We start from the raw sequence: 21,093 nt of genomic DNA on the forward strand, positions 1-21,093 counted from the left end.
AGTATCTTTGTATTACCTATTCAGTCCCTGTTTTTGTGGATTGTTTCTTTAGGCTCCCTCTTCCTTTTTTACAGCATCTCCTTTAATATTTCTTGCAGAGCCGGTTTGGTGGTCATGTATTCTTTCAGTTTTTGCCTATCCTGGAAGTTCTTTATCTCTCCTTCTATTCTGAATGACAGCCTTGCTGGATAAAGTATTCTTGGCTGCATGTTCTTCTCACTTAGGACCCTGAATATATCCTGCCAGCACTTTCTGGCCTGCCAGGTCTCTGTGGAGAAGTCTGCTGTTAATCTGATATTTCTCCCCATATAAGTTAAGAATCTCTTGTCTCCTGCTGCTTTAACAATTTTCTCTTTGTCTTTGGAATTTGTTAAGTTTCACTATTAAATGTCGAGGTATTGAATGGTTTTTATTGATTTTTTGGGGGTAGGGGAGAAGGATCCTCTCTATCTCTTGGATCTGGATGCCTGTTTCCTTCCCCAGATTTGGGAAGTTCTCAGCTATGATTTGTTCAAATATACTTTGTGGTCCTCTCTCAGCCTCTTCTGGAATCCCAATACAATTATATGTATATTCTTCCTTCTCAAGCTATCATTTATTTCCCTAAGCCTTTCCTTGTGGGCTCCTAATTGTTTTTCTCTTTCCTCAGCTTCCTTCCTTACCATCAACTTATCTTCTATGTCACTCACTCTTTCTTCCACCTCATTAACCCTACCAGTTAGAGCATTCAATTTGGATTGTATCTCATTTAATCTTTTTTTAATTTTGGTCTGATTAGATCTCAATTCTGCAGTAACGAAGTCTCTAAAGTCCTTTACACTTTTTTCCAGAGCCACCAGTAGCTTTATAATTGTACTTCTGAAGTGAATTTCTGACATTGTTTTTAAATCCAAATTCTATAACTCTGTGGCAGAGTATTGTTTCCAGTTCTTTTTTTTTTTTTTTTTTTTTTTTTGTGGTGAATTCTCCTTCTAGTCATTTTTTCCAGCACAGACTGGCTGTATGAGTGGGCTGAATCAAAAATATCAACCATAACCTAAGTAAAATACACCCTCGATGATTTCTGAAGAGATCAGAGACTAGAAAAATAAAATAAAAAGAACAAAAGGACCACTAAAGTGAAAATTTTTGAAACAAAGTAGTAAAAAGCCAAAAACAAAGAAGGAAAAAAAGTAAATAAAAGAGAAAAAAAGGGGGGGATGTTGGTGGTGAGGAAGTGGTAGTGGAGAGAGAATGTAGTCTACCTGAGAGGTCCTAGAGGGTCATCCTCTTGGTTCTGAGTGTATTTTGTTCTGTGTTTTAGAATATGATCAATCCCAAATTTATATAAACCATCAATACTTATAAAAAGCCCCAACATTCACCACAAAAACATAAGATTAAAGAGGGGGGCAGAATGGGAATGAAGAGAGAATATTATCTCATAGAATGAACCAACATGGTGTTCCACTTGGTTCTTGGTGTATTTTGGTCATGTGTTAGGAGGTATTAACTTCCACCACCTTAAAACAAAAGGCAGAAAAAACAAAAAACAAAAAAGAAATACCCATATCTCGTATACCTACCAAATTAAATTGAATATGTTGAAGGGAATCCAGAAGTGAAAAATATTTCTAAAACACATAATTGTGGAAAAATGGAAGTCAAAAAGGAAAAAACTTAAAAATGAAGAGTTGGTAAAATATTATAGTTAAGGTAGGAAAAGAGAAGAAAATATTGGAAATTTTTAGTCTGAAATAAAAACGAGTCATAATGGAAAAAGGACAAAAAAGGACCCTTTAGTTCTATATACTATTTTCCCTCAGTCCTAGAGCTTTCCAGTGCTGCTTGTTCAGTAAACTTGCTCTTCCCTTGTACTTCCAGCAGTTTTTCTGGGGTATGGGTCTGCTGTGCTAATTCTCAGTTGTCTGTGCCTGGGTGGAGATGCCCACTTGTCAGGTGCTAGGCTCAGCATGAGCTGTGTATCCTGTGAAGCCTTTGTTCCTTAGAGACCCCACCTCTCCCAGGCACAAGGTGAAACAAAGGTAAAAAAAAAAAAAAAAAAATGTAGGCCAGATTTCCAGTGCTGGAGTCAAGCTCCCCACAAGTAACTAACTACAGCCTCCCAATCCACACTGGCCTAGATGTGCTCCTGCCGGCAGGCGCAGGTGCACTGATCTGCACAGTTTGCAGGGCGCCCAGTGGCAAGAGAGTTCTCACTTTTCTGTGCCCTCCCTGCATCTAACTGTCCCGGGGGTGGGGGGTGGGGGTAGGCAGAGGATCGCTGGCTTTGTCCATTTGTCTATCCCAGGGTGCCCTGGGATCCCCGGCTCTGCACCATTGGACCTGCACTCCTGGGGACCGCCTCTCCCAAAGGGAATGGAGTACAGCCACCTCCCTCTGTTGGCAAGCTCTAGTGTAAGGGCAGCTCCAGAGCCAGCCCGCCTAACCGACCGGCTTCTCTGAAACGCCCCAGAGGGCTGCGGCACTCCAGCCCTTTACCGATATCGCACCATGGTTCATAGAGAGCTTTCCTGCAGGCACCGCTCCTCCTATAGTGATTCCAGGGATCTTGAGGCTCCACTGCTCCTCCTGCGATTTTGCCCAATTTCCCTGCTTAGTACTTTTCTGTCAGGGAAAACTCCAGCGCGGGTTTTTAAAGTTCCTGCTTCTCTGGGGCTGGGGTTTTGTGCGCTGGAGGCTTTCACTGCCTGGCCTTAGCCAGGCTCCATGATTCTATTTATAAATAGAATAGCTCCATCCCCCACTTGATTCTTTTTTTTTTCCCCTTCCTACCTTATTAGAAGCAAAAACTTTTCTCTCTGTAGCATTCCAGGTGTTCTCTCTTTAAATCTCAGGTCGGATTCATAGGTGCTCAGGATGTTTTGAAAGTTATCTAGGTAAGTTTGTGGGACCAGATGAGTTGAGGACCCCTACTCTTCCGCTGTCTTGTCCTTTCTATCTTTCCACTGATTTTTCATGATATGTTCCTAATGCTTGTCAAGGTCATCTCCTGAGACTAGATAAATGATAAAGGCTAAGCCATATTGAATATAATGGCATTGGAAGTAAAAGTGTATGCAAAAATATGTACAAAAACAAATGACACAGAAAAAGTGTTATTTTGTCATCTACCCTCAATGAGCAAACTCCACCAAAGACCGTTTGCTCTCAGTTGATCCCATTTTCTGCCTGTAACTTCCTAGCCTCTCCAAGCTCTCACCTCCAGGCTCTTGTGTCCATCCCCCTCTCCATTTCCTCTAGCTACAGGCCACTCCCAAGAAGCACTCTCTTCCCTACACAACTGGGATGAGTGGGCAGCACTTCGGTCACTCTCACTCTCAGCCCCCTGCTCCCTCTGCTCATTCTGACTCTGATGATGCCCACCTCTGGATCAATCTATTTTTATGCATCTCAGAATTCTGAGACTACACTGTTCAACTTCAGTTTGTGTTTCACTCCTGTTTGGCAAATCCTCTTCCTAAGTTTGGATCTGTTTATACTTTTCTCGATCTCCACCTCCTCAAGGCCCATAAGAATGGAGTAACCATTCTTATCCCCCTCCTTTAGCCACCTCCGAGTTAATGACCTTGCTTCCTACTCCACAGAGGTAAGTCACCATCACTCATGCACCAAAGACAGAAAGTAGGGTACAATCATGGACTCCTTTCCCTTTCTCAATGCAATATGTCCAGTCAGTTGCTTTTTCAAGTCATCTTAAAGTCTTTTTAGTAGATAATTAAAAATATTTAATCAAGTAATATAAAATTTTTTCTACAGCAAAATAATAACATACCTTACTAAAAGCCACATTCTACATTAAATACATTAAAATTTTGATACTTTTATAAATAAAATCATTTTAAATGGTAAATACATGATAAAATTTCTTTCATACATGGTTACTTATATAGTTCAACAACTGATTTTGAAAATATAAAAATGACATCCTCCTTTTAAAAAACATTTAACTTAATTTTACAAAATTATCAAAAGTTAAAAAGTGCTAGATATTTTTACATTGTTCCCCTTTTAAAGCAATTATAGCACATCAGATCTTTACAAAAAGATGAATGAGAGCATATGGCTTATACTATATTGCCTAAAAACGAAAACTTGAGACTATCTGGGCAGTGGGGAAGGCTGGGAAGGTGAGTTCAGTGCCAGGGAAGGCTGTCATCCGTGCAGAGCTGTTCCCCATCCTGGTTCTCAGAACTGTGAGATTCCTCCTTCCAGGCACCCTCCTCTTCCTAGGCTTACTGATTCCTAACTTTCAGTAGAAAAGGTTTCTGAAAGAATCTTGATATTTAAATCCTATGGCAATACTAAAACTATTCTAAAGACTGAGGCATTTCGCATTTGAATTTTATGCAAAAAGTCACAATCTAATTCCATATGAAGAGGACACTTGGTCTCATCACTTGATTTCATATCACTTGTCGAGGTAGGATAATTTTCTTCTTTCTCTGAAAACTGTCCTCACTATACAAATGGTGGTTGTACTGGAAAGGGCTCTAATGCCTTTTCTGCATTCTTCCAGTTGTGAAAATTCTCTCTGTACCAGTCAACTAATAGCAAAAAAAAAAAAAAAAGAAGACAAAAATTAAAAATAAAACACTAAACACCAGTTAACCAACATTTACTGAGATCCTACTAAGTAAGAAAAATCCTACCCATCAGCTACTCAGATAATTTTACTCCGGTTCTTAAGAATCAGTCTTGACAAAGGGATGCCTCATGAAGAAAACAATTTGATTCTAACTAATCAATGTCTTTAATCGCAAAATGTTTCAATATCTAAAAATTTAGATTTAAAAATCAATTATTGTTTTCTTTTTAACTTTCAAAGTCCGTCAATACTGAATTTGTTGGCATAAGTGTTTAAGACATTCTAAAAATTCAGGGAGAAAGATAAGCTATTTGCACTGGTTTTAAAGTTACAGGAAAAAAATGTACTTTTTTGTTCATGTAAACATAGCAATACTGCATTATAGGCATAATAAGATGGCGTGACCTTCCTTCTGCTAATATGCAAAATTAGTTTATATGGCTATACTAACAGTAAAGGTTTTTTTAGTTAAAAAATGATAAATTATCTTTGAATTTGATTTTACAAATTCAATATAAGTACTGTGTCAAGCTCTTAGTGAAGACTTCTTTTCTACATATGAGTTTATCTTTTCTCATGAATACATTTTTAAACTGAACTTTAACTATATATAGATTTTATACACACTCAATGGCTATTTCTGCACATAGTAAATTTTATTTGTTTCTTTTTTTTTAAATTTTATTTGTTTCAATATAAAAAGACTTAAGACACTCAAAGACTGCAACTGCCTACATCTCATCAAATCTATGATGACACTGACCTTAAAATGGACCATTATTTTACGTACTACCAAGAAAGAAAGGAAGATGCAATAATAGTAAGACACTAGTGACTTTAAAACACACACCTTTAAAAGATGTGAAAAAAGTGAAAAGTTTGCACCTGAGAATCAGTGAACTAGGTTTCTGTCCTAGTAAGACATAGGAAGCCTGAGCAGAAGTCAGTGTGTGAAATTTAAGATGCTCAGGAAATATATTACTGTTGCTGGAAATACAGTAAATGTAACAACTTGAAAAGTGAAAATAATTTATCATGGCATTCTACCGAATTTATAGTGTTATAAAAGTAAATTACGTTTCCTTTAAATTTTTTCTGAATTTCCCTCTCCCCAAAAGGATCAATACATAACATACTTGTTTTCTTTATTCCTTCTTTCCAAGGCACTTTGGGTCTCCATCCTAAGCCCTGTATTTTTTCTGACTTCATTGGATATCTCATGTCATTGGTAGGTCTTAGAAAATAAAACAGATTTAAAATGACATTGTGGATATATATTTACAAATTTAAATACTCAGAGAAATAATGTGTGCCCATGAATCTTTTTTCCTTAAAAAAAAAATGCATCCTGATGACATACTTTTATAGAAAAATAAAATACATGTAAAATAAAGTACATGTTTTAAAACATCATCTATAATCCCAGACACCTAACCCTCTCCATGGCTCGTCCTTTTCTGCTTTTAGCCACAATTTGGGTATGAAGGCAGTGCCTCATAAATGAATGTTTGATGAATGAATAAACACCCATAAACTTATTAGTGCTCTTATGTTTCACACCTTGGGTCAGGTACTTTATCTATGTTATAATAAAACCTTAAAATACTTCTGTAAATGAGATAGTATTATCCCTATTTCACTCTCGAGGAGACCTCAGACTTGGAGTAACTTTCTTTAAGTCACACAGCTAGTAAGCAGCAATGTCACACTTTATTTTTTTGACACATAATTAGGAAAAAATATTTTAGTGGAACTCTAAAGAGCGATAACACTAGTTTCTGGTTAAGTCTACTTATTTTAGAATTGTGTAAGGATCCAAGATTTCACAACCTTTCCCCAGTGTTTTAAGTTGTTACTTACCTATCATTAACATAATCCACCCAGGTTTCCATTTCAGACTCTGAACTGGTCTCTTTGATCTGTCAAAATGGAGAAGGCTTTTGAATCAACAATTATAAAATAAGACTAGAGAATAACAAAGGTATTCAAGAGCTGATTCAAAAGACAAGAAAAACAACCCCTTCAGGGCACCTGAGTAGCACAGTTACCGTATGACTCCTGATTTCTGCTCAGGTCACAATCTCAGGGTCCTGAGATCAAGCCCCATATTGTGCTCCACACTCAGTAGGGAGTCTGCTTGAAGATTCTCTCTCCTTCTCCCTCCCCCAACTTGTGCACACACTTTCTTTCTCTAAAATAAATAAATAAATCTTTAAAAAAGAAAAGAAAAAACAAAAACCCCTACAAAGTGGGGGAGACAGCTAAAATAAAGAGCATTTTAGTAAGACTTTCCATTCTTGGGCAGTTCGGGTGGCTCAGCCCGGGTGGCTCAGGTTTAATGCCGCCTTCAGCCCAGGGCCTAATCCTGGAGACCTGGGATTGAGTCCCACATCAGGCTCTCTGCATGGAGCCTGCTTCTCCCTCTGCCTGTGCCTCTGCCTCTCTCCCCCTCTATCTCTCTGTCTCTCTCATGAATAAATTAAATCTTAAAAAAAAAGTTTTTCCATGCTTTATAACCCACATTCCAACTGAAGCTCACAAAGAATACTCATTGCATAAACTAGGGGAGAAAATTAATTTTTTGACTCTTGGTTATTATTCAATGTGGTTTTATAATTTATAATAAGAAATATAAATTTGGTCTTATCCCTGTTCCTAAAACTGTTGGAATTTCCCAAGTGATGAGAGAGAGAGGTGTATTTTGCTACTTATAACAAGCCCCTTTTAAGCACACCAGAGTTAATGTTAAGTCCCTAAGGATGGGAGCTGGTTGCCAAGGAAACCGACCCTGTGCTTAGAGGGCTGGAGACTGAATTCATAACCAGTGGTCAATAATTTAACCAATCAAACCAATTTAATGAAATATCTATAAAAACAAAACAAAACATAACAATGGGGTTTGAAGAATATCTGAGCTGCTGAAAACTGGGAGGTGCTGGGAGGGTGATGTGCCCAGAGTGCACGGTCAATCCACACCTCTTCCCCATATCTTGTCCCATGCATCTCCAGAATCTGGCTGTCCCTGAGTTCTATCCTTTTCAATAAGCCAGTCATCTAGAAAATAAACTGTATTTCTCAATTCTGTGAGTCACTCCAGCTAAGTACCTCTGCTGTATAGTGAGTTGATCAGAAGCACAGGTGACAACCAGGTTTTGTAGTTGGCACCTGAAGCAGAGGATAGTCTTATTGGACTGAGCCTTTACTCATGGGATCTTTTTTTTTTTTTTAATTTATTTATTTATTTTTTAAGATTTATTTATTTGAGATAAAGATAGAGAGCAAGAAAGCACAAGCATCAGTGGGGTGAGGCAGAAGCAGACTCCCCACTGAGCAGGAATCCTGATGCAGGGCTCAATCCTGGGACTCTGGGATCATGACCTGAGCCAAAGGCAAATGCTTAACTGACTGAGCCATCCGGGTACCCCCAAAGCCTGGATGGGACCTGAAGCTATCTCCAGGCAGATAATGTCAAATTGAGTTAAATAATAGGCCACCCAGCTTGTCTCTGAGAATTTCTTGGTGTGGAAAACCCACATATTTGGAGTACAGAGTATCCTGAGAGTACTACTACTGTAAAGGAAAAGTATTTCCATATACCAAGTCTCCCTTTCTACTGAATCCTGAGACTGAGAATTGATGTTCATTAATACTTACATACACTCTTAACTATAATTACTTACATATCCTCAATCCTTAAGACTGGGACACACAGTTTTATATTTCTAACATTGAGGTATTTGTTGTAAGTATCTAAATTTCATGTTATAGGATTTTTATTTTTCTAAAAAGCTATTAGAAAGGACTGAATTAACTTCAAATAATGGCATATCTTCATCATGTACTTTTCATTTTTCTACTCATTCACCTTTCAATTGAGTAAATTGTAAATTGCTGATTTTGACTAAACAAGTGATTATGGCCAGTAATTTAGTGACAATTTTGAAAACACTACTCTTTTACAATATATACATACCAGTTGTATTAGTTCTTTGGCAAGCTGGAGAACTGACATTTCAAAATTGGTTCCGATGTTATAAATTTCACCTGGTTTTCCCTTCTTGAGGACAGTGAGAAATGCTTCTACTACATCAGTAGCATAAAGGAAATTTCTTGTTTGAAGTCCTGATCCATGAATGCAGCTAAAAAGATTAAATGAAACAGAATCATAAAGTATAAAAAGTAAGCTCTCTCAAACCAGGGTAACACAATGGCTGGGTACAATTCCAGAGAAGCCAATTCCCATGGAGAACCTAGAAATCTTTAACTGAAAACACAAATTCTTATGACTTTTCTAAATTTTATCCATAATTTTTAAATGACCTCCACATGTCCTACAGCATTCAGTAGGAAAGTGGCAAACATATAAATGACCCCTGAGAAATAAGTTATTCATCAATTTTCTACCTCAAGTTCATTTTGAAAAAATATACATAGCTCTGTGAATTAAATATATTAAATCCTTTGGAAAAGTAAAATTATATAGACAGATGTCAAATCTTAATGCTATAAATCAGAGTTCTAGGATATATTATTTAAGAATTGAAATTATTAAAAAAATTGAAATTATCCTAATAAGTATATTATAAAGATGAATAACAGAACATAGTTATTTTAAAAACCATCACATTGATTGTAGAAGGAATTTGTAAATTTGTGAAAACATTCAATTCTATGGCCTTCAACTCTTAAGACTTCATGATTTTCAAGACAGGCTGTCACCAATACTATCTACGTATCAGAAAAACATATGGGTACAAAGGTAAATAGTAACATACCATTTCCTGTTGTGTTGTAGCAAAGATATAAACTTTGGAATAACCTAAAAGAATATTTAAATATCATTTCAGACCTTGGAATTCACTCGTTAATACGAATCTAACTCATCATAAGATTAAAAGATTATGATTAATAAGAAATATATAAATTCTAATTCTTATCAGTTCAAGAAAAAAGCTATTATAATTTTGATAAGTTAAAGAACTCTAAGATAGCTTCTTATTTCACAAAAACAAGGTATATGCTGGACAAATATAAAGACAAAATGATACAAATAGTGTACAGATTCAGAAAAAGTCTTCATGAACAGTTTGGTCTCTTTGCAAAAGTCCACCTTGGGTTTCCTAAGGGCAGGAATCATATCCTACTTATTGCTTTGCATACAGCACCTAATCAATCATGCTCGTGAAATTAATAAAAAGTAAATTCCAGTGCTATTGAATTCAAAGAAAAGTTACGTTAAACAGGGTGAGATATAATATTAAATTGAAAGATACTGCTCAAATTAAGCAAAGTAGATATTAAGACCAGTAGATCATGATGAGGCCTTTCTTTGGGCAGAGATAAAAGCAACCAGCTGGAAAGTGAAAAACCCTATCTCTAAATTTTTAGGCACAGAAGGCAATGGTTACTTAAAATTAGGCTTAATGATATAGAACCAACTGCACAGTTGGTTCAGCCTTTTAGCTATATTTCTTTATTCACCACTTGTTACTACTTTCTAGAAGATATTCAGGCCAGCAACAATAAAGACAGGAAGACAAATGTCTATATAAGCTTCCTGCATGACTCTCTGACTAGCTCTTAATTTTCTTGACTGCAAAGGAAGAGTTTTCAGCAACACAACAGGAGTGATGGGAATGTGCTGTAGTGCTTTGGAATCCTGAAAAGCACCAGGTATGTCCACATTATCATCTCACTGGATCCTTCAAAATCCCTTCAGATTATTTTCATTATCCCCAATTTAAAAATGGTGCTCCAAGGACCTAAGGTCACACCAGCTGGTGTCAGGTTGAGACTTGAACTCAGGTCTTCAGACTCTAAACCTCATGAGATTTGCACATGGCCTATACGGCACTTATAATTATGTATAATTACAGCAGAAATTATTCCAAACAAATAACTAAAGAGAGATTATCCTAAATAATGAGAAGCTACAATTTGCTGAAATACACTATGGATGCACAAGTAGAATATACCTTTTCTGGATACTGATGTGGTCCGTAAACATTACTGCTTCGTGTGATGACAGCTGGAAACTTAGAGAGTACTCAACGTTAATGCAATAAGAGGTCCAATTGTAATGGTTTTCTAAACATAGTCCTAAAAGATGGGCACTTGCAGCTAAATAACTCCACACACCTTAAGGACAGAAGCAAAGAGGTTTTTTTTTTTTTTTTTTCCCCCGATGTAAGGTTCCTGAAAATACGGGAGAGGATAGGATTTAGAGAAAGGCAGAGGCTCCTAAAAGGAGGAAGAAGAATATTTTCTTTCCTGGGACCAGGGCAGGATCAATATAGATGGGTGTGGTTTAATTAGGTTTGATAGTAGAAAATTAAAGGAATTTCTACCCGATGACTTCAGAGACTACATCTTGGACCTTAGGTTTGGTTATATGTTAAACTTTAAGGGCAGCCCTGGTGGCTCAGTGGTTTAGTGCTGCCTTTGGCCCAGGGCGTGATCCTGGAGACCCAGGATCGAGTCCCACGTCGGGCTCCCTGCATGGAGCCTGCTCCTCTCTCTGCCTGTGTCTCTGCGCCTCTCTCTCTCTCTCTCTCTCTCTATGAATAAATAAATAAAATCTTTAAAAATAAATAAATATATAAATAAACTTCAAGATGTCTTTCTTTGAAGCACCAACTCCAGCTGTAATACTCTATGCACCGCGTAAATAAGAAAATATATATGGAATGTTGTTAATGCTAACTTGGGAGTTTTATCATCTAAGTCAAAAGAAAAATGATCCAAGAGGTTCTGAAATGAGTTCTTACTTTATATCGTTCCCAATAAGACTGTACAAAACACTCAGCAGCTGCTTTAGATGATGCATAAGGATTTGTAGGCTGTTTGGGTGAAGATTCATCAAATTCCTAATTTTAAAAAAGATGTATTAAAAATATATTTTATGCATAGTTTCTAAGCAGAAAAATCAGAAAACATATTACAAATTTGATATATTATTATATGTTGAAAAACATTTACTGAACCCCAACCATGTCCCTGGCATTTTTCTAAGCATTTTTATATAGTAGCATTCATAACAACCCTATAAGACAAGCAGAGAGAACAGCAAGTGCAAAGGTCCTGGGACAGAAGTGTGTCCAAAGGAACTGCAAGGAGGTCTGTGTGAGGGAAGAGAAATGGAAGATGAGGCCGGAAAGCTAGAGGGAGGCCAGAACACGTAGAACCCTGAAGGCCAGTGTAAAAATATGAACAGGTTTTGAGCAGAGTAATGTCATTATCTGACTTCTATTTTAAAAATCATCCTGGCTGTGGTGTCGCATCTGATGTAGGGTGACAAAAGTACAAAAAGAAAAAAGTTCGCCTCATAAAAATTGCAAAGAGAATTGAGAATAACTTTTTCTCACAGGTAGGGCTGGATATTGAGGAGAAGTAGTCAGGGTCTGCTTTTTTTCATTATAAGTTTTTTTAAGCTGCTTGATTTTTGTCACTATGTATGCGTTTAGGTAAAAACATAGAACAGAATGAGGTCACTCATTGAAAACAGTGACTATGAAAAATATAGAGGAGAATAGAGACATCTTTTGCATAAAAAGTACAATATATACAAATGATTAAAAAAGGAGAACAGATTCCAGTTTCTACAATAATTTCACATTCATTCCTTGACATTCCAATGTTTCTCAAGTGAGCAAGAGAAAGGTGAGCAAGGCATATATACATCTTCTAAACTTACCTTATCAAGACTGCCTCCATATACTTCATCTGTGCTAACATAAATAAACTTCTCCACTCTGGCTTCATGAGCAGCACTTACCAAAACATGAGTGCCATAGACATTAACATACGTAAATTCAAAGGCACGTACAAATGAAAGATCTAAAAAAAGAGAAAAAGCTAGAACACTTCCACTCAAGAGACAAAACAAATATCGAACAGTAGACTCAGCTTTAAGGAAAGCTCTATTCACTTCTCTTCATTTGCCACAACTACAATAATTAAAAAAAAAAAAATAACAAAAACACACTGCTCTTTATGCTTTAAGCCTAAATTATAAAGTACCTGCAAATTCTTAGAACCTAGAAAACTATCAGTGCTAAATTTGCAAGAAAAACTTTTTTTAATTCTAAAAAGAAAAAAACAATACATCTAAATTTAAAATGTTCTTAAATTTAAAACTCGAAACTTCTAGTTCCTACTAATAGGCGTTCTTAAATTTAAAACTTGAAACTTCTAATTCAGATCATTCTGTTATTGCCAAAAACATAATAAATGCTGGATAAATTATTTTTAAAATAAATTTACTTTGAAAAATAGATTCTCTATAATCCAAGAATGAGAGGAACTTTACTAAATATGGTTCAAAATCCAAAAGCAAAAGGGAAAAAAAATGATGAATTGAACTATGCAAATCTCTTGCTTTTAGAAAAAACAAACCAAAAAATCTAAAAAAGTAAAAAGACAAATGACAAACTGAGATGATTATTTGAACTTATCAGAAACAAAGGGCTAAATATTTAATCTACAAAGAAGTTATAAAAAACAAAAAGGAACAACCCTATAGTAAATGGATAAGAAACATAAACCAACAGTTTAGACAAGAAATACAAAGATCCTTAGGCTTAAGATACCCAGCCTCAATTATAATAAGGAAAATCCAAAATGAAAACTCATCAGATTGGCAAAAATTTAAAAATTTGACAATAACTTCTTCTGTTGGTGAGGCTACAGGGAAAGCTACCTTATACATGAGGAGTTAAGAATGCAGTGTTTTCAACCCCTAGGGAATGAGATTTCTCAATATCTACACAAATTACATATGCTTTTACCCCTTAACCCTGGTTATTGGGCTGAACTATGTTCCCCCAAAATTCATGATGGAGCCCTAACCCAAATATAGGATGTGCCTATGAAGAGGTGATTAAATAAAAATAAGGCCATTCCAGTAAGCCCTAATCCAATGTAACTAGTAGCCTTCAAAGAAGAAATGTTGACACAAAAAGAAACACTAGGGATGCACCGAGGAAAAACTGTGAGGACACAGTGAGAAAGTGGCCGTGTGCAAGCCAAGGAGAGAAGCTTGAGAAGAAACCAACCCTGCTGGCACTCGGATTTCCAGCCTCCAGAACTAAGAGCAATAAATTTCTGTTGCTTAAGTCCCCTAGTCCATGGTATTTTGTTACCGTAGCCCCAGCAAACTGATCTATCTTGAATTCCTTCTTCTAGGAATCTCTACCGAACATCAATTGACAAATATACAAAAGGACACAGGCATGAAGCCATCCACTGCAGTGCTATTTAAATAGCAAAATGCAGGAAATAAACACAAATGTAGGACATCTACACAGTGGAGTATACAACAATAAAAAGGGATGAGGAATAGCTCTATATTCTGTTATAGAATAATCTCCTAAATATGCTGTAGAGAAGACTAAGGAAAATTATAATTTTTAACTCCGGTAATAAGGCAGTAATACTAACTAATGTTAACTAGTTACATTAGTAATAGTAACTAATGTTACTAAGTTAGTAATACTAACTAACTAATGAGGACTCAGCAACATTCTATATTTTGTTTAGGTGATGGCCATATGGGTATTCACATCTATCATTTTTTTTTTAAGATTTTATTTATTTATTCATGAGAGACACAGAAAGACAGGCAGAGGCACAGGCAGAGGGAGAAGCGGGCTCCATGCAAGGAGCCCGACGTGGGATTTGATCCCAGGACCCCGGGATCTCGCCCTGAGCTGAAGGCAGATGCTCAACCGCTGGGCCACCCAGGTATCTCTCACATCATCATTATTCATCTAGCTTTACTTCTAAATTCTTCTTAATGTATGATATTTTTCACAATATTAAATGTTAGACAATTAGAAGATATCCCAGATGCACAAAACAAAAAACTAATATTATATTGTTCAACTGTGTATCCACCACCCAGTTTAAAAAAAAAAAAAATTAAGTTGAAGGCACATCTCCCCAGAAGTAATCATTATATTGAATTTGGTTAAACTCAAAGTTTTTAAGATAGAATTTAAGGTTATATTTCAATCTATATTAATAAAAGTGGAAAAGCACCCTGTTTTTCTGGTAGAGCATGGTATGTATTCATTCAAAGACCTATTAAGTCCCTGCTTGTTTTAAGTTCAACACTGTACTTTGATTTATGGAAAAAATTTTGCCCATCATAACTGTAACATAAAACAGTGCTTACCTACATGTGTTTGTGCAGCAAAATGTAGTACTATATCTATTTTCTCTGTTTCAAAAAGCAGTTTCACAAAGTGAGAATTACATATGTCACCCTATATGAAAAGCAAACAGGAAAAAGTGAAGTTTCTCTGAGCACTCCCATTTGTAATAACCATTTTACTACATGAACCAAAACAACTATAAAAAAAATTAATCCCCACCACCTGCTTTAATAGAGAATACTTGAAAATTGAACCAAAGGGTAAAATAAATATAGTAATGATGTATTTCTCCACTATTCTAGGATATAAGATACTCAACTCAAAGTACTTTTTTGCAAATATGTCTTTAAAACAGTATTTTATTGAGCACCAAACCAGCACTAAGAACTGTGCTAGCTTTTTCCCATAATATTCTTGCCAACCTAAGGTCATATTAACAGGAAATTTTTTTTTAGTTAGTTTTTTTGTTTATTTATTTATTTATTTATGATAGACATAGAAAGAGAGAGAGAGAGAGGCAGAGACATAGGAGGAGGGAGAAGCAGGCTCCATGCAGGGAGCCCGACGTGGGACTCGATCCTGGGACTCCAGGATAGCACCCTGGGCCAAAGGCAGGTGCTAAACGGCTGAGCCACCCAGGGATCCCTACAGGAAATTTTTTAAACATATTTTTTAAAGTTTGAGGTAACCATTATTACAATATACTTAAAGTTAAGTGTAACAATTACATTGACATTTAAAAAAATATGTTTCACCACAACTAAGTGAATTTATGAGAACTTTTGATGTTATATGTACGTTTCATCTTCCTAAAAATGTGTATTCTCAACAATTCTTTGGTGACTGAAATACTTTCATATAGAAGAACAGAATTATAAAATGTTTGCTCAGTATATTCTTTACAGTTTGTGGTGAAAAAGACAGTTCATAGAGTATCTTCTTTAAAAAATCATAAATCATGAGTTAATTTCATTTGACATTAAAATTTCCCTTTGTAATGATCTGGCGCCCTGGTTTATACTTTAGACTCTTCTAAGTGTGCCTAGTAAGAATCAGCCTTCCGGAGCCAATCAATCCACCTTCATTGAAGAAGATTATCCCATGGGCTGCCCGGTGAGCTTTCTGGCTATTGCCTGCCCTCAGTAAAACTCCCCTTTATACCAATCTCTTTAAATCCCAGCAAGGCCTCAGTAAGAAGGCTAGGGAGGACCTACAAATCATGAAGCATGTAAGTTCAATCAGCTACCTATGGATCTGCCAAGGCACCAAATATCACATGCAGCTTTATAGTGGTATTAGTCTTAAAGCAGCTTTCTCTAAAGCACGTGGTACTTTTGGAAATTAAAAGGTCTTTTATAAGCATGTTTTCTAACCCCACATTACACAAGCTTGCAAAGTAGAAAGACAGAATGTCTAAATGAATGGCTAAAGAGGCACAGTATAATAATTACATAATTATAAGAAAATTTTCATACCTGTATAAATTTGTAGTTTTGTTTGTTAGAAATGGTTTCAAGATTCTTCAGGCTTGCACAGTAATCCAGCTTAAAATAAGTGAGGAAGAGAGAGAGAAACAACACAGAAAGTGATAATAGCTTTTCCTATAAAATATCAAGTTATTTTAAGGACTACAAATGTTCTGATTGTAATACAAAAACATGTCTTCTTAAAGTGTTTCCTCTTTGTGTTTTTAGGAGTCGCTGATAGCTTAAAAAGTAAATAACAAAAGCCATGTAATTTTGTTATCTTTTCAAAATACAAAAAATTACGTTTAGAAACCCTTCCTTTAAAAAATTTCTCTGCCCAGGCTGCCCCTAGCCATCAGAAAGGGTACCATTTCTTACTGCAAAGAAATTGGTATGCAAAAAACAATTGCACCTGTGTTATGCATATTATAACTCATTATACTGTTTCCTGGGCTAATTGTTGGTAAATTTCTGTACAGGTGAGGAGAAAAATTACTGTCCATGAGAGTAAGGCATGCAAGAATTGATAAGACCTACAGATTATTCTGTCTATAGATTTTTACTATTATATTTTATGAAATTAAGGTAACTAATTGCATCTTGTGCTTAAAATAAAAAATCCAGTGATTACCAATCATGGCATTCAGAATCTCCAGGGAGACTTCAATTATTACAGAAAAATCCTTAAAACTAAATTAGTTTCAAATTAAGAAATATGTAATTTTCCAGGAGGTGGCAGTTATAAAATCAAATCATCTAATAATAAAATCAAATAATCAGAGTATCCCAAACTCCAGAAAAAGGTTCATAATCACAAGATTACACTAAATATTGAACTCAGGGTTGAAATTTTTCTTTTTTTGGGGGGGGGGGTTGAAATTTTTCTTTTGGTAAAAATACTGCACTTAAAGCCTTTACTTAATGGGCTATCATAATGAAAAACTTTAAAAAGACTAAGTACAGCATGATCACATGACTATGTAGGCCTCTAAGTTGCTAAAATGACTAAATGAAACACTGAAATAACAGCATGATAAGATTCTAATACTTTAAAAAAAATATCAGTGCTTGAAGCTCATTTTTATAAAACTCACCTTGTCTAGATTTATGATCATATAGTTTGGATAATCTTCTACTAAAGAGACAATCACATGTGATGCGCTTTAAGGAAAAAAGTGCTCTTGTTAGTAGAAAATTTAACCTTTTCCCTAAATTCTTAACATTTCCTAAATATTACCATATGCTATTAGGAAACTATTCAAAGATACCTTTAAGTTTCAGCAAAATAACAGAAATAACATAACTACATTGAATATGCTCCCTCCCCTGCCCTTTTACTAACTTTCTCAACATAATAAATAGTCAGTATTGATGCACCGATATTCTTTTGCACTGTGGGGAAAAGAGAATTTACTGGTTCTGGGTACAAGAAAAAAAATAGTCTAACCAAATAATTTTGTCCACATGTGCTTTGAGTGTGGGAGTGAAGCAGGATGATAAATACCATGGGTGGTGGTCAGTACAAACATACTGAAATTATAACATATCCTTTAAGAGACTGTAGGTATAACTGCAAAAATTAATTAGTCTGAGCACAGGAGTTGCCTATGTTCACAGTAACCCTACTGCAATTGCTATCTCTTGGTACAAGAATTTGGTGATGTAAACTACAACCCTCAGGGAAGTTCTAGATTAAATCTAGGTTTCCAAAGCTAATAATAGCTGAGGCCATCCGGAGCTGGAGAGCCATGGTGGCTCCTGGGTTTCTGAGGACCTTGAAGTGGAACCACAGGCATGACTCAGTGAGATGATCCGTCATTCAGGTTTTCTCATATACACAACATTGGGTTCTCAGGAACAAGGGCTGCCTCTGACCAAATTATGAACTCAGAGTTTGTACTTGACAGCCCTTTCACAGCATTTTCTGGGACTTGCCCTTTCAGGACCATCCCTCTCACACCCTTTTATGCCCACACCCCTCTTCACATTCGGTAAACCAACCTTGCCTGCCTGGTACCCTCCTTATTGTCGGATTTGAAAGGGTGATTTAATGTGCTCAGAGGGGAGGTGATTCCCATGTTCGTCTTTCACTAGACATTGCGAGTTTCCTGTTGCTACCTGTGTATTCATCCATTCGGTAACTACTGAACACCTCTGTTAAACAAGCCAGGCATTCTTGTAGATGCTTAATGAACAAGAGTCTCTGCTCCCATCCAATTTACATTCTAGAGTAGAGATGCAGGCAGTAAGTAAGTAAACACTAATACACAATATAATTGTGGGTGGTGATTAGTACGTTAGTCGGGAAAGGGGCTATTTTATCTAGGATAGCCAGGTAACGCCTGTCCCAGGAGGCTGTATCTCAGTAACCATCAAACTAAGTGATATAAGCGGCCTAACCAAAGGGGAAGCAAGTGCAAAGGCCTCAAGTCAGGGGGAATGGGCTTCATCTGTTCCAGAAACTCCAAAAAGAGGTGGAATGTCAGACCAGGTTGGAAAACCAGGGCCTGGACACTTGAGTCTTCTTAGATATGCTAAAGAGTTTTGGTTTTATTCTAAGTTTGACAGGAACCACTGGGGTAAAACTCCATGCACTTATTTACTTAATAAACACTGACTTCTGTGTGCAGAACAGATTTTAAGGGAACAAGAGGGGAAGCAGTATGACCAACAGGAAGCTACAATGGTAATCTAGGCAGAAGAAGACAGTAACGTGGACTAGGATAGGAGCGGGTGTAGAAGTATTCACTTCGGATGCAGTGAAATAGGACTTACTGATTGCATGTGGGTGTGAGAGGGAAGGAGGCATCACACATCTAGTCCAGGTCAAAGCACCATAACAGGGTTTTGTTTTTGTTTTTTTTTAAACCCGCTAAATAAAAGAATGTCCTACCATAATCCAAAAATCGTTTCTTGGAGCTTATACGTACAAGGCCTGTGCATGGAAGGGGCGGGCTGGAGGGTGGGGCAGTCGGTGAAAGCTTACTGCAACCTGGGTGCACTCAGAAGAGTGTCAGGTGCATCCCCGGCCAGGTAAGAGGGCGGGTGTCACTACAGCACCGTGGCTTCGGGTGGGAGGCATCTTAAAGAAGCCGCAGTTTCAAAGCAACCAAGTCCTCGCAGGCGCGGGTGGGAGAAGAAGGTAGGCTGATCCCCGGCGTGCGTTAAGACCCTCCCCGTATCAGAACCGCCCCCCCCCCAAGCTGGTTTCAAGTTTCCAAGAGCAAGCAGGGGCGCAGGAAAAGGCTGGGGTCTCTGGGGAGCCACTAGTCGGCCAGCGGCGCCGTTACCTACATGAAACCAGCACCCCCGGTCACCAGGAGCCGCTTCGCAAAGCTGCTGGGAGGACCCAAGGGCTCCGCCCGGCCTGCAGACGACATCTCCCAGCTCAGCTGTGCCCGGCGGCGTAAAGCGCCAGCTCCGTACCCCGCAGGGAAGGTCCACCGCGACTTTTCGCGACACGTCTCGCCGCCGGGACACGTCAGTGGGACTCGCGGCAGCCGCTTCCGGAGCCTGGCCGGCTTGTCCCCGCCCACTGGCGGGCGGGGCCCTGGAGTGCGCGGGCGGTGCTGGGCTACTGCGCCTGCGCAGCTCTGCTCCGCCCACACCTGGCCCGCGGGGCGCAATCGGGGTGGCCGGGAAGCGGGGTCCTGGAACGTTTTGTAAGTGACACCAGTATAGATGAGGCTTTACCTAGATACGCGGATGGTCGGAGTTAGGAATGATTGCCTTCTTTTCCTTCTTGCACTGAAAACCGTCTCCACGGTGGACTCGCGAATTGAGCTGGGAACTCCAGGGGTTGTCTGGTTGCAAAATGTGGAAGCGGGAGGTTGCAATTGCAAAATGCCTTTTGCTTTGTGGTGGACATTGTTAGCGACAACGCAGGCTGCTGGCAGTCGTGGTACAGATGCTCCCTAGTTCCTGCCCTAACTATTCCGGTTCGTGCCCACTCTGCCCCAGCCTGCCTGCCCGCCTTGTCTCTCCTTGAATTTGCCAGGCATGCTACCCGCCTTGGGCCTGGATGCCCATTCCCAGATATCTGCCTACTTTTTACCCTTACTTCAGTTCTCAGCTCGAGGGTCACCCTTACAGAGAGTCCTTCCTTGACCATCCCAATTAAAATAGCAAGCTCTACCCCAGCCCTGCAGAACCACTTTATTCTTCTTTTTCTCCATTGAAGTCATCAACACTTATGCTGAACTGCTCGTTGGTACTGGTCAGGGAGGCAGGGGCTTGTTTTTGTTTCCTGTTGTAATGCCAAGGCCATGGAAACAGGCCTGGCACAGAATATATGATCAGTTAATGTTGAATGGATGAATAAATATATCTTGGTTAGGGTTTGTTTTTTTTTTTTTTTTTCCTTTTTCACATAATGTGTTGGCAAAGTATAAAAAGAATAATACCCAGTATATGTGGAAATGTCATTTGTTACCACCTTTTTCAGGGGAAAAGTGGTAACAGACAGGAAAAGTTCAAATGCTCCTACCCTAAAATTCCCCAAATTCCATGATATATAGCTTTCGAGTCTCTCAAGTTTTCGTCCTTACCGAGCCCCTGTCAGTTGGCTGACCATTCCAAATACCCTCTGGGCCTGTAGCACTTGCAGCTCCCTTGTATTTAAAACGTGAGACAATATTATCAGATCGCGTCCAATTTTTCGTGATCACATGTAAGCACTGTATCAGTGAACATATAAGTGTTTTCCTGCGAGCATCTATATTATAGTCTAAATAGTTTGGCTTCTGTGCTACCCGCGATCAAAAAGCCTTTGAAGGAAGTGATGCAGTCAAATTGCGTTTCCCAAAGCTTTCTGTGTCTCTAGGGTAGAGATGGGCTGTGCGTGTCCCACTGGAGAAAATGAAGACTCGGAGCAGGTCAGTTTGCC

The 21,093-nt window shown here is 37.9% G+C and overlaps 1 protein-coding gene across 1 annotated transcript; it reads right to left on the bottom strand.

Moving 5' to 3' along the window:
• Positions 1-3,704: 3,704 nt before the first annotated feature.
• On the bottom strand, positions 3,705-19,725 carry TGDS (TDP-glucose 4,6-dehydratase). The gene is made up of 12 exons (XM_038569873.1): positions 19,503-19,725; positions 17,303-17,369; positions 16,218-16,286; positions 14,763-14,853; positions 12,282-12,424; positions 11,356-11,454; positions 10,564-10,623; positions 9,364-9,407; positions 8,562-8,727; positions 6,449-6,507; positions 5,725-5,822; positions 3,705-4,547 (listed from the first exon to the last, which is right to left on the bottom strand). The coding sequence occupies exons 1-12, from the start codon at positions 19,586-19,588 to the stop codon at positions 4,462-4,464; spliced, it is 1,068 nt and encodes a 355-aa protein (XP_038425801.1). The 5' UTR covers positions 19,589-19,725; the 3' UTR covers positions 3,705-4,461.
• Positions 19,726-21,093: the final 1,368 nt, after the last annotated feature.

Source organism: Canis lupus, chromosome 22, assembly GCF_011100685.1.
Source record: "Canis lupus familiaris isolate Mischka breed German Shepherd chromosome 22, alternate assembly UU_Cfam_GSD_1.0, whole genome shotgun sequence".
NCBI classification, from domain to species: domain Eukaryota; kingdom Metazoa; phylum Chordata; class Mammalia; order Carnivora; family Canidae; genus Canis; species Canis lupus.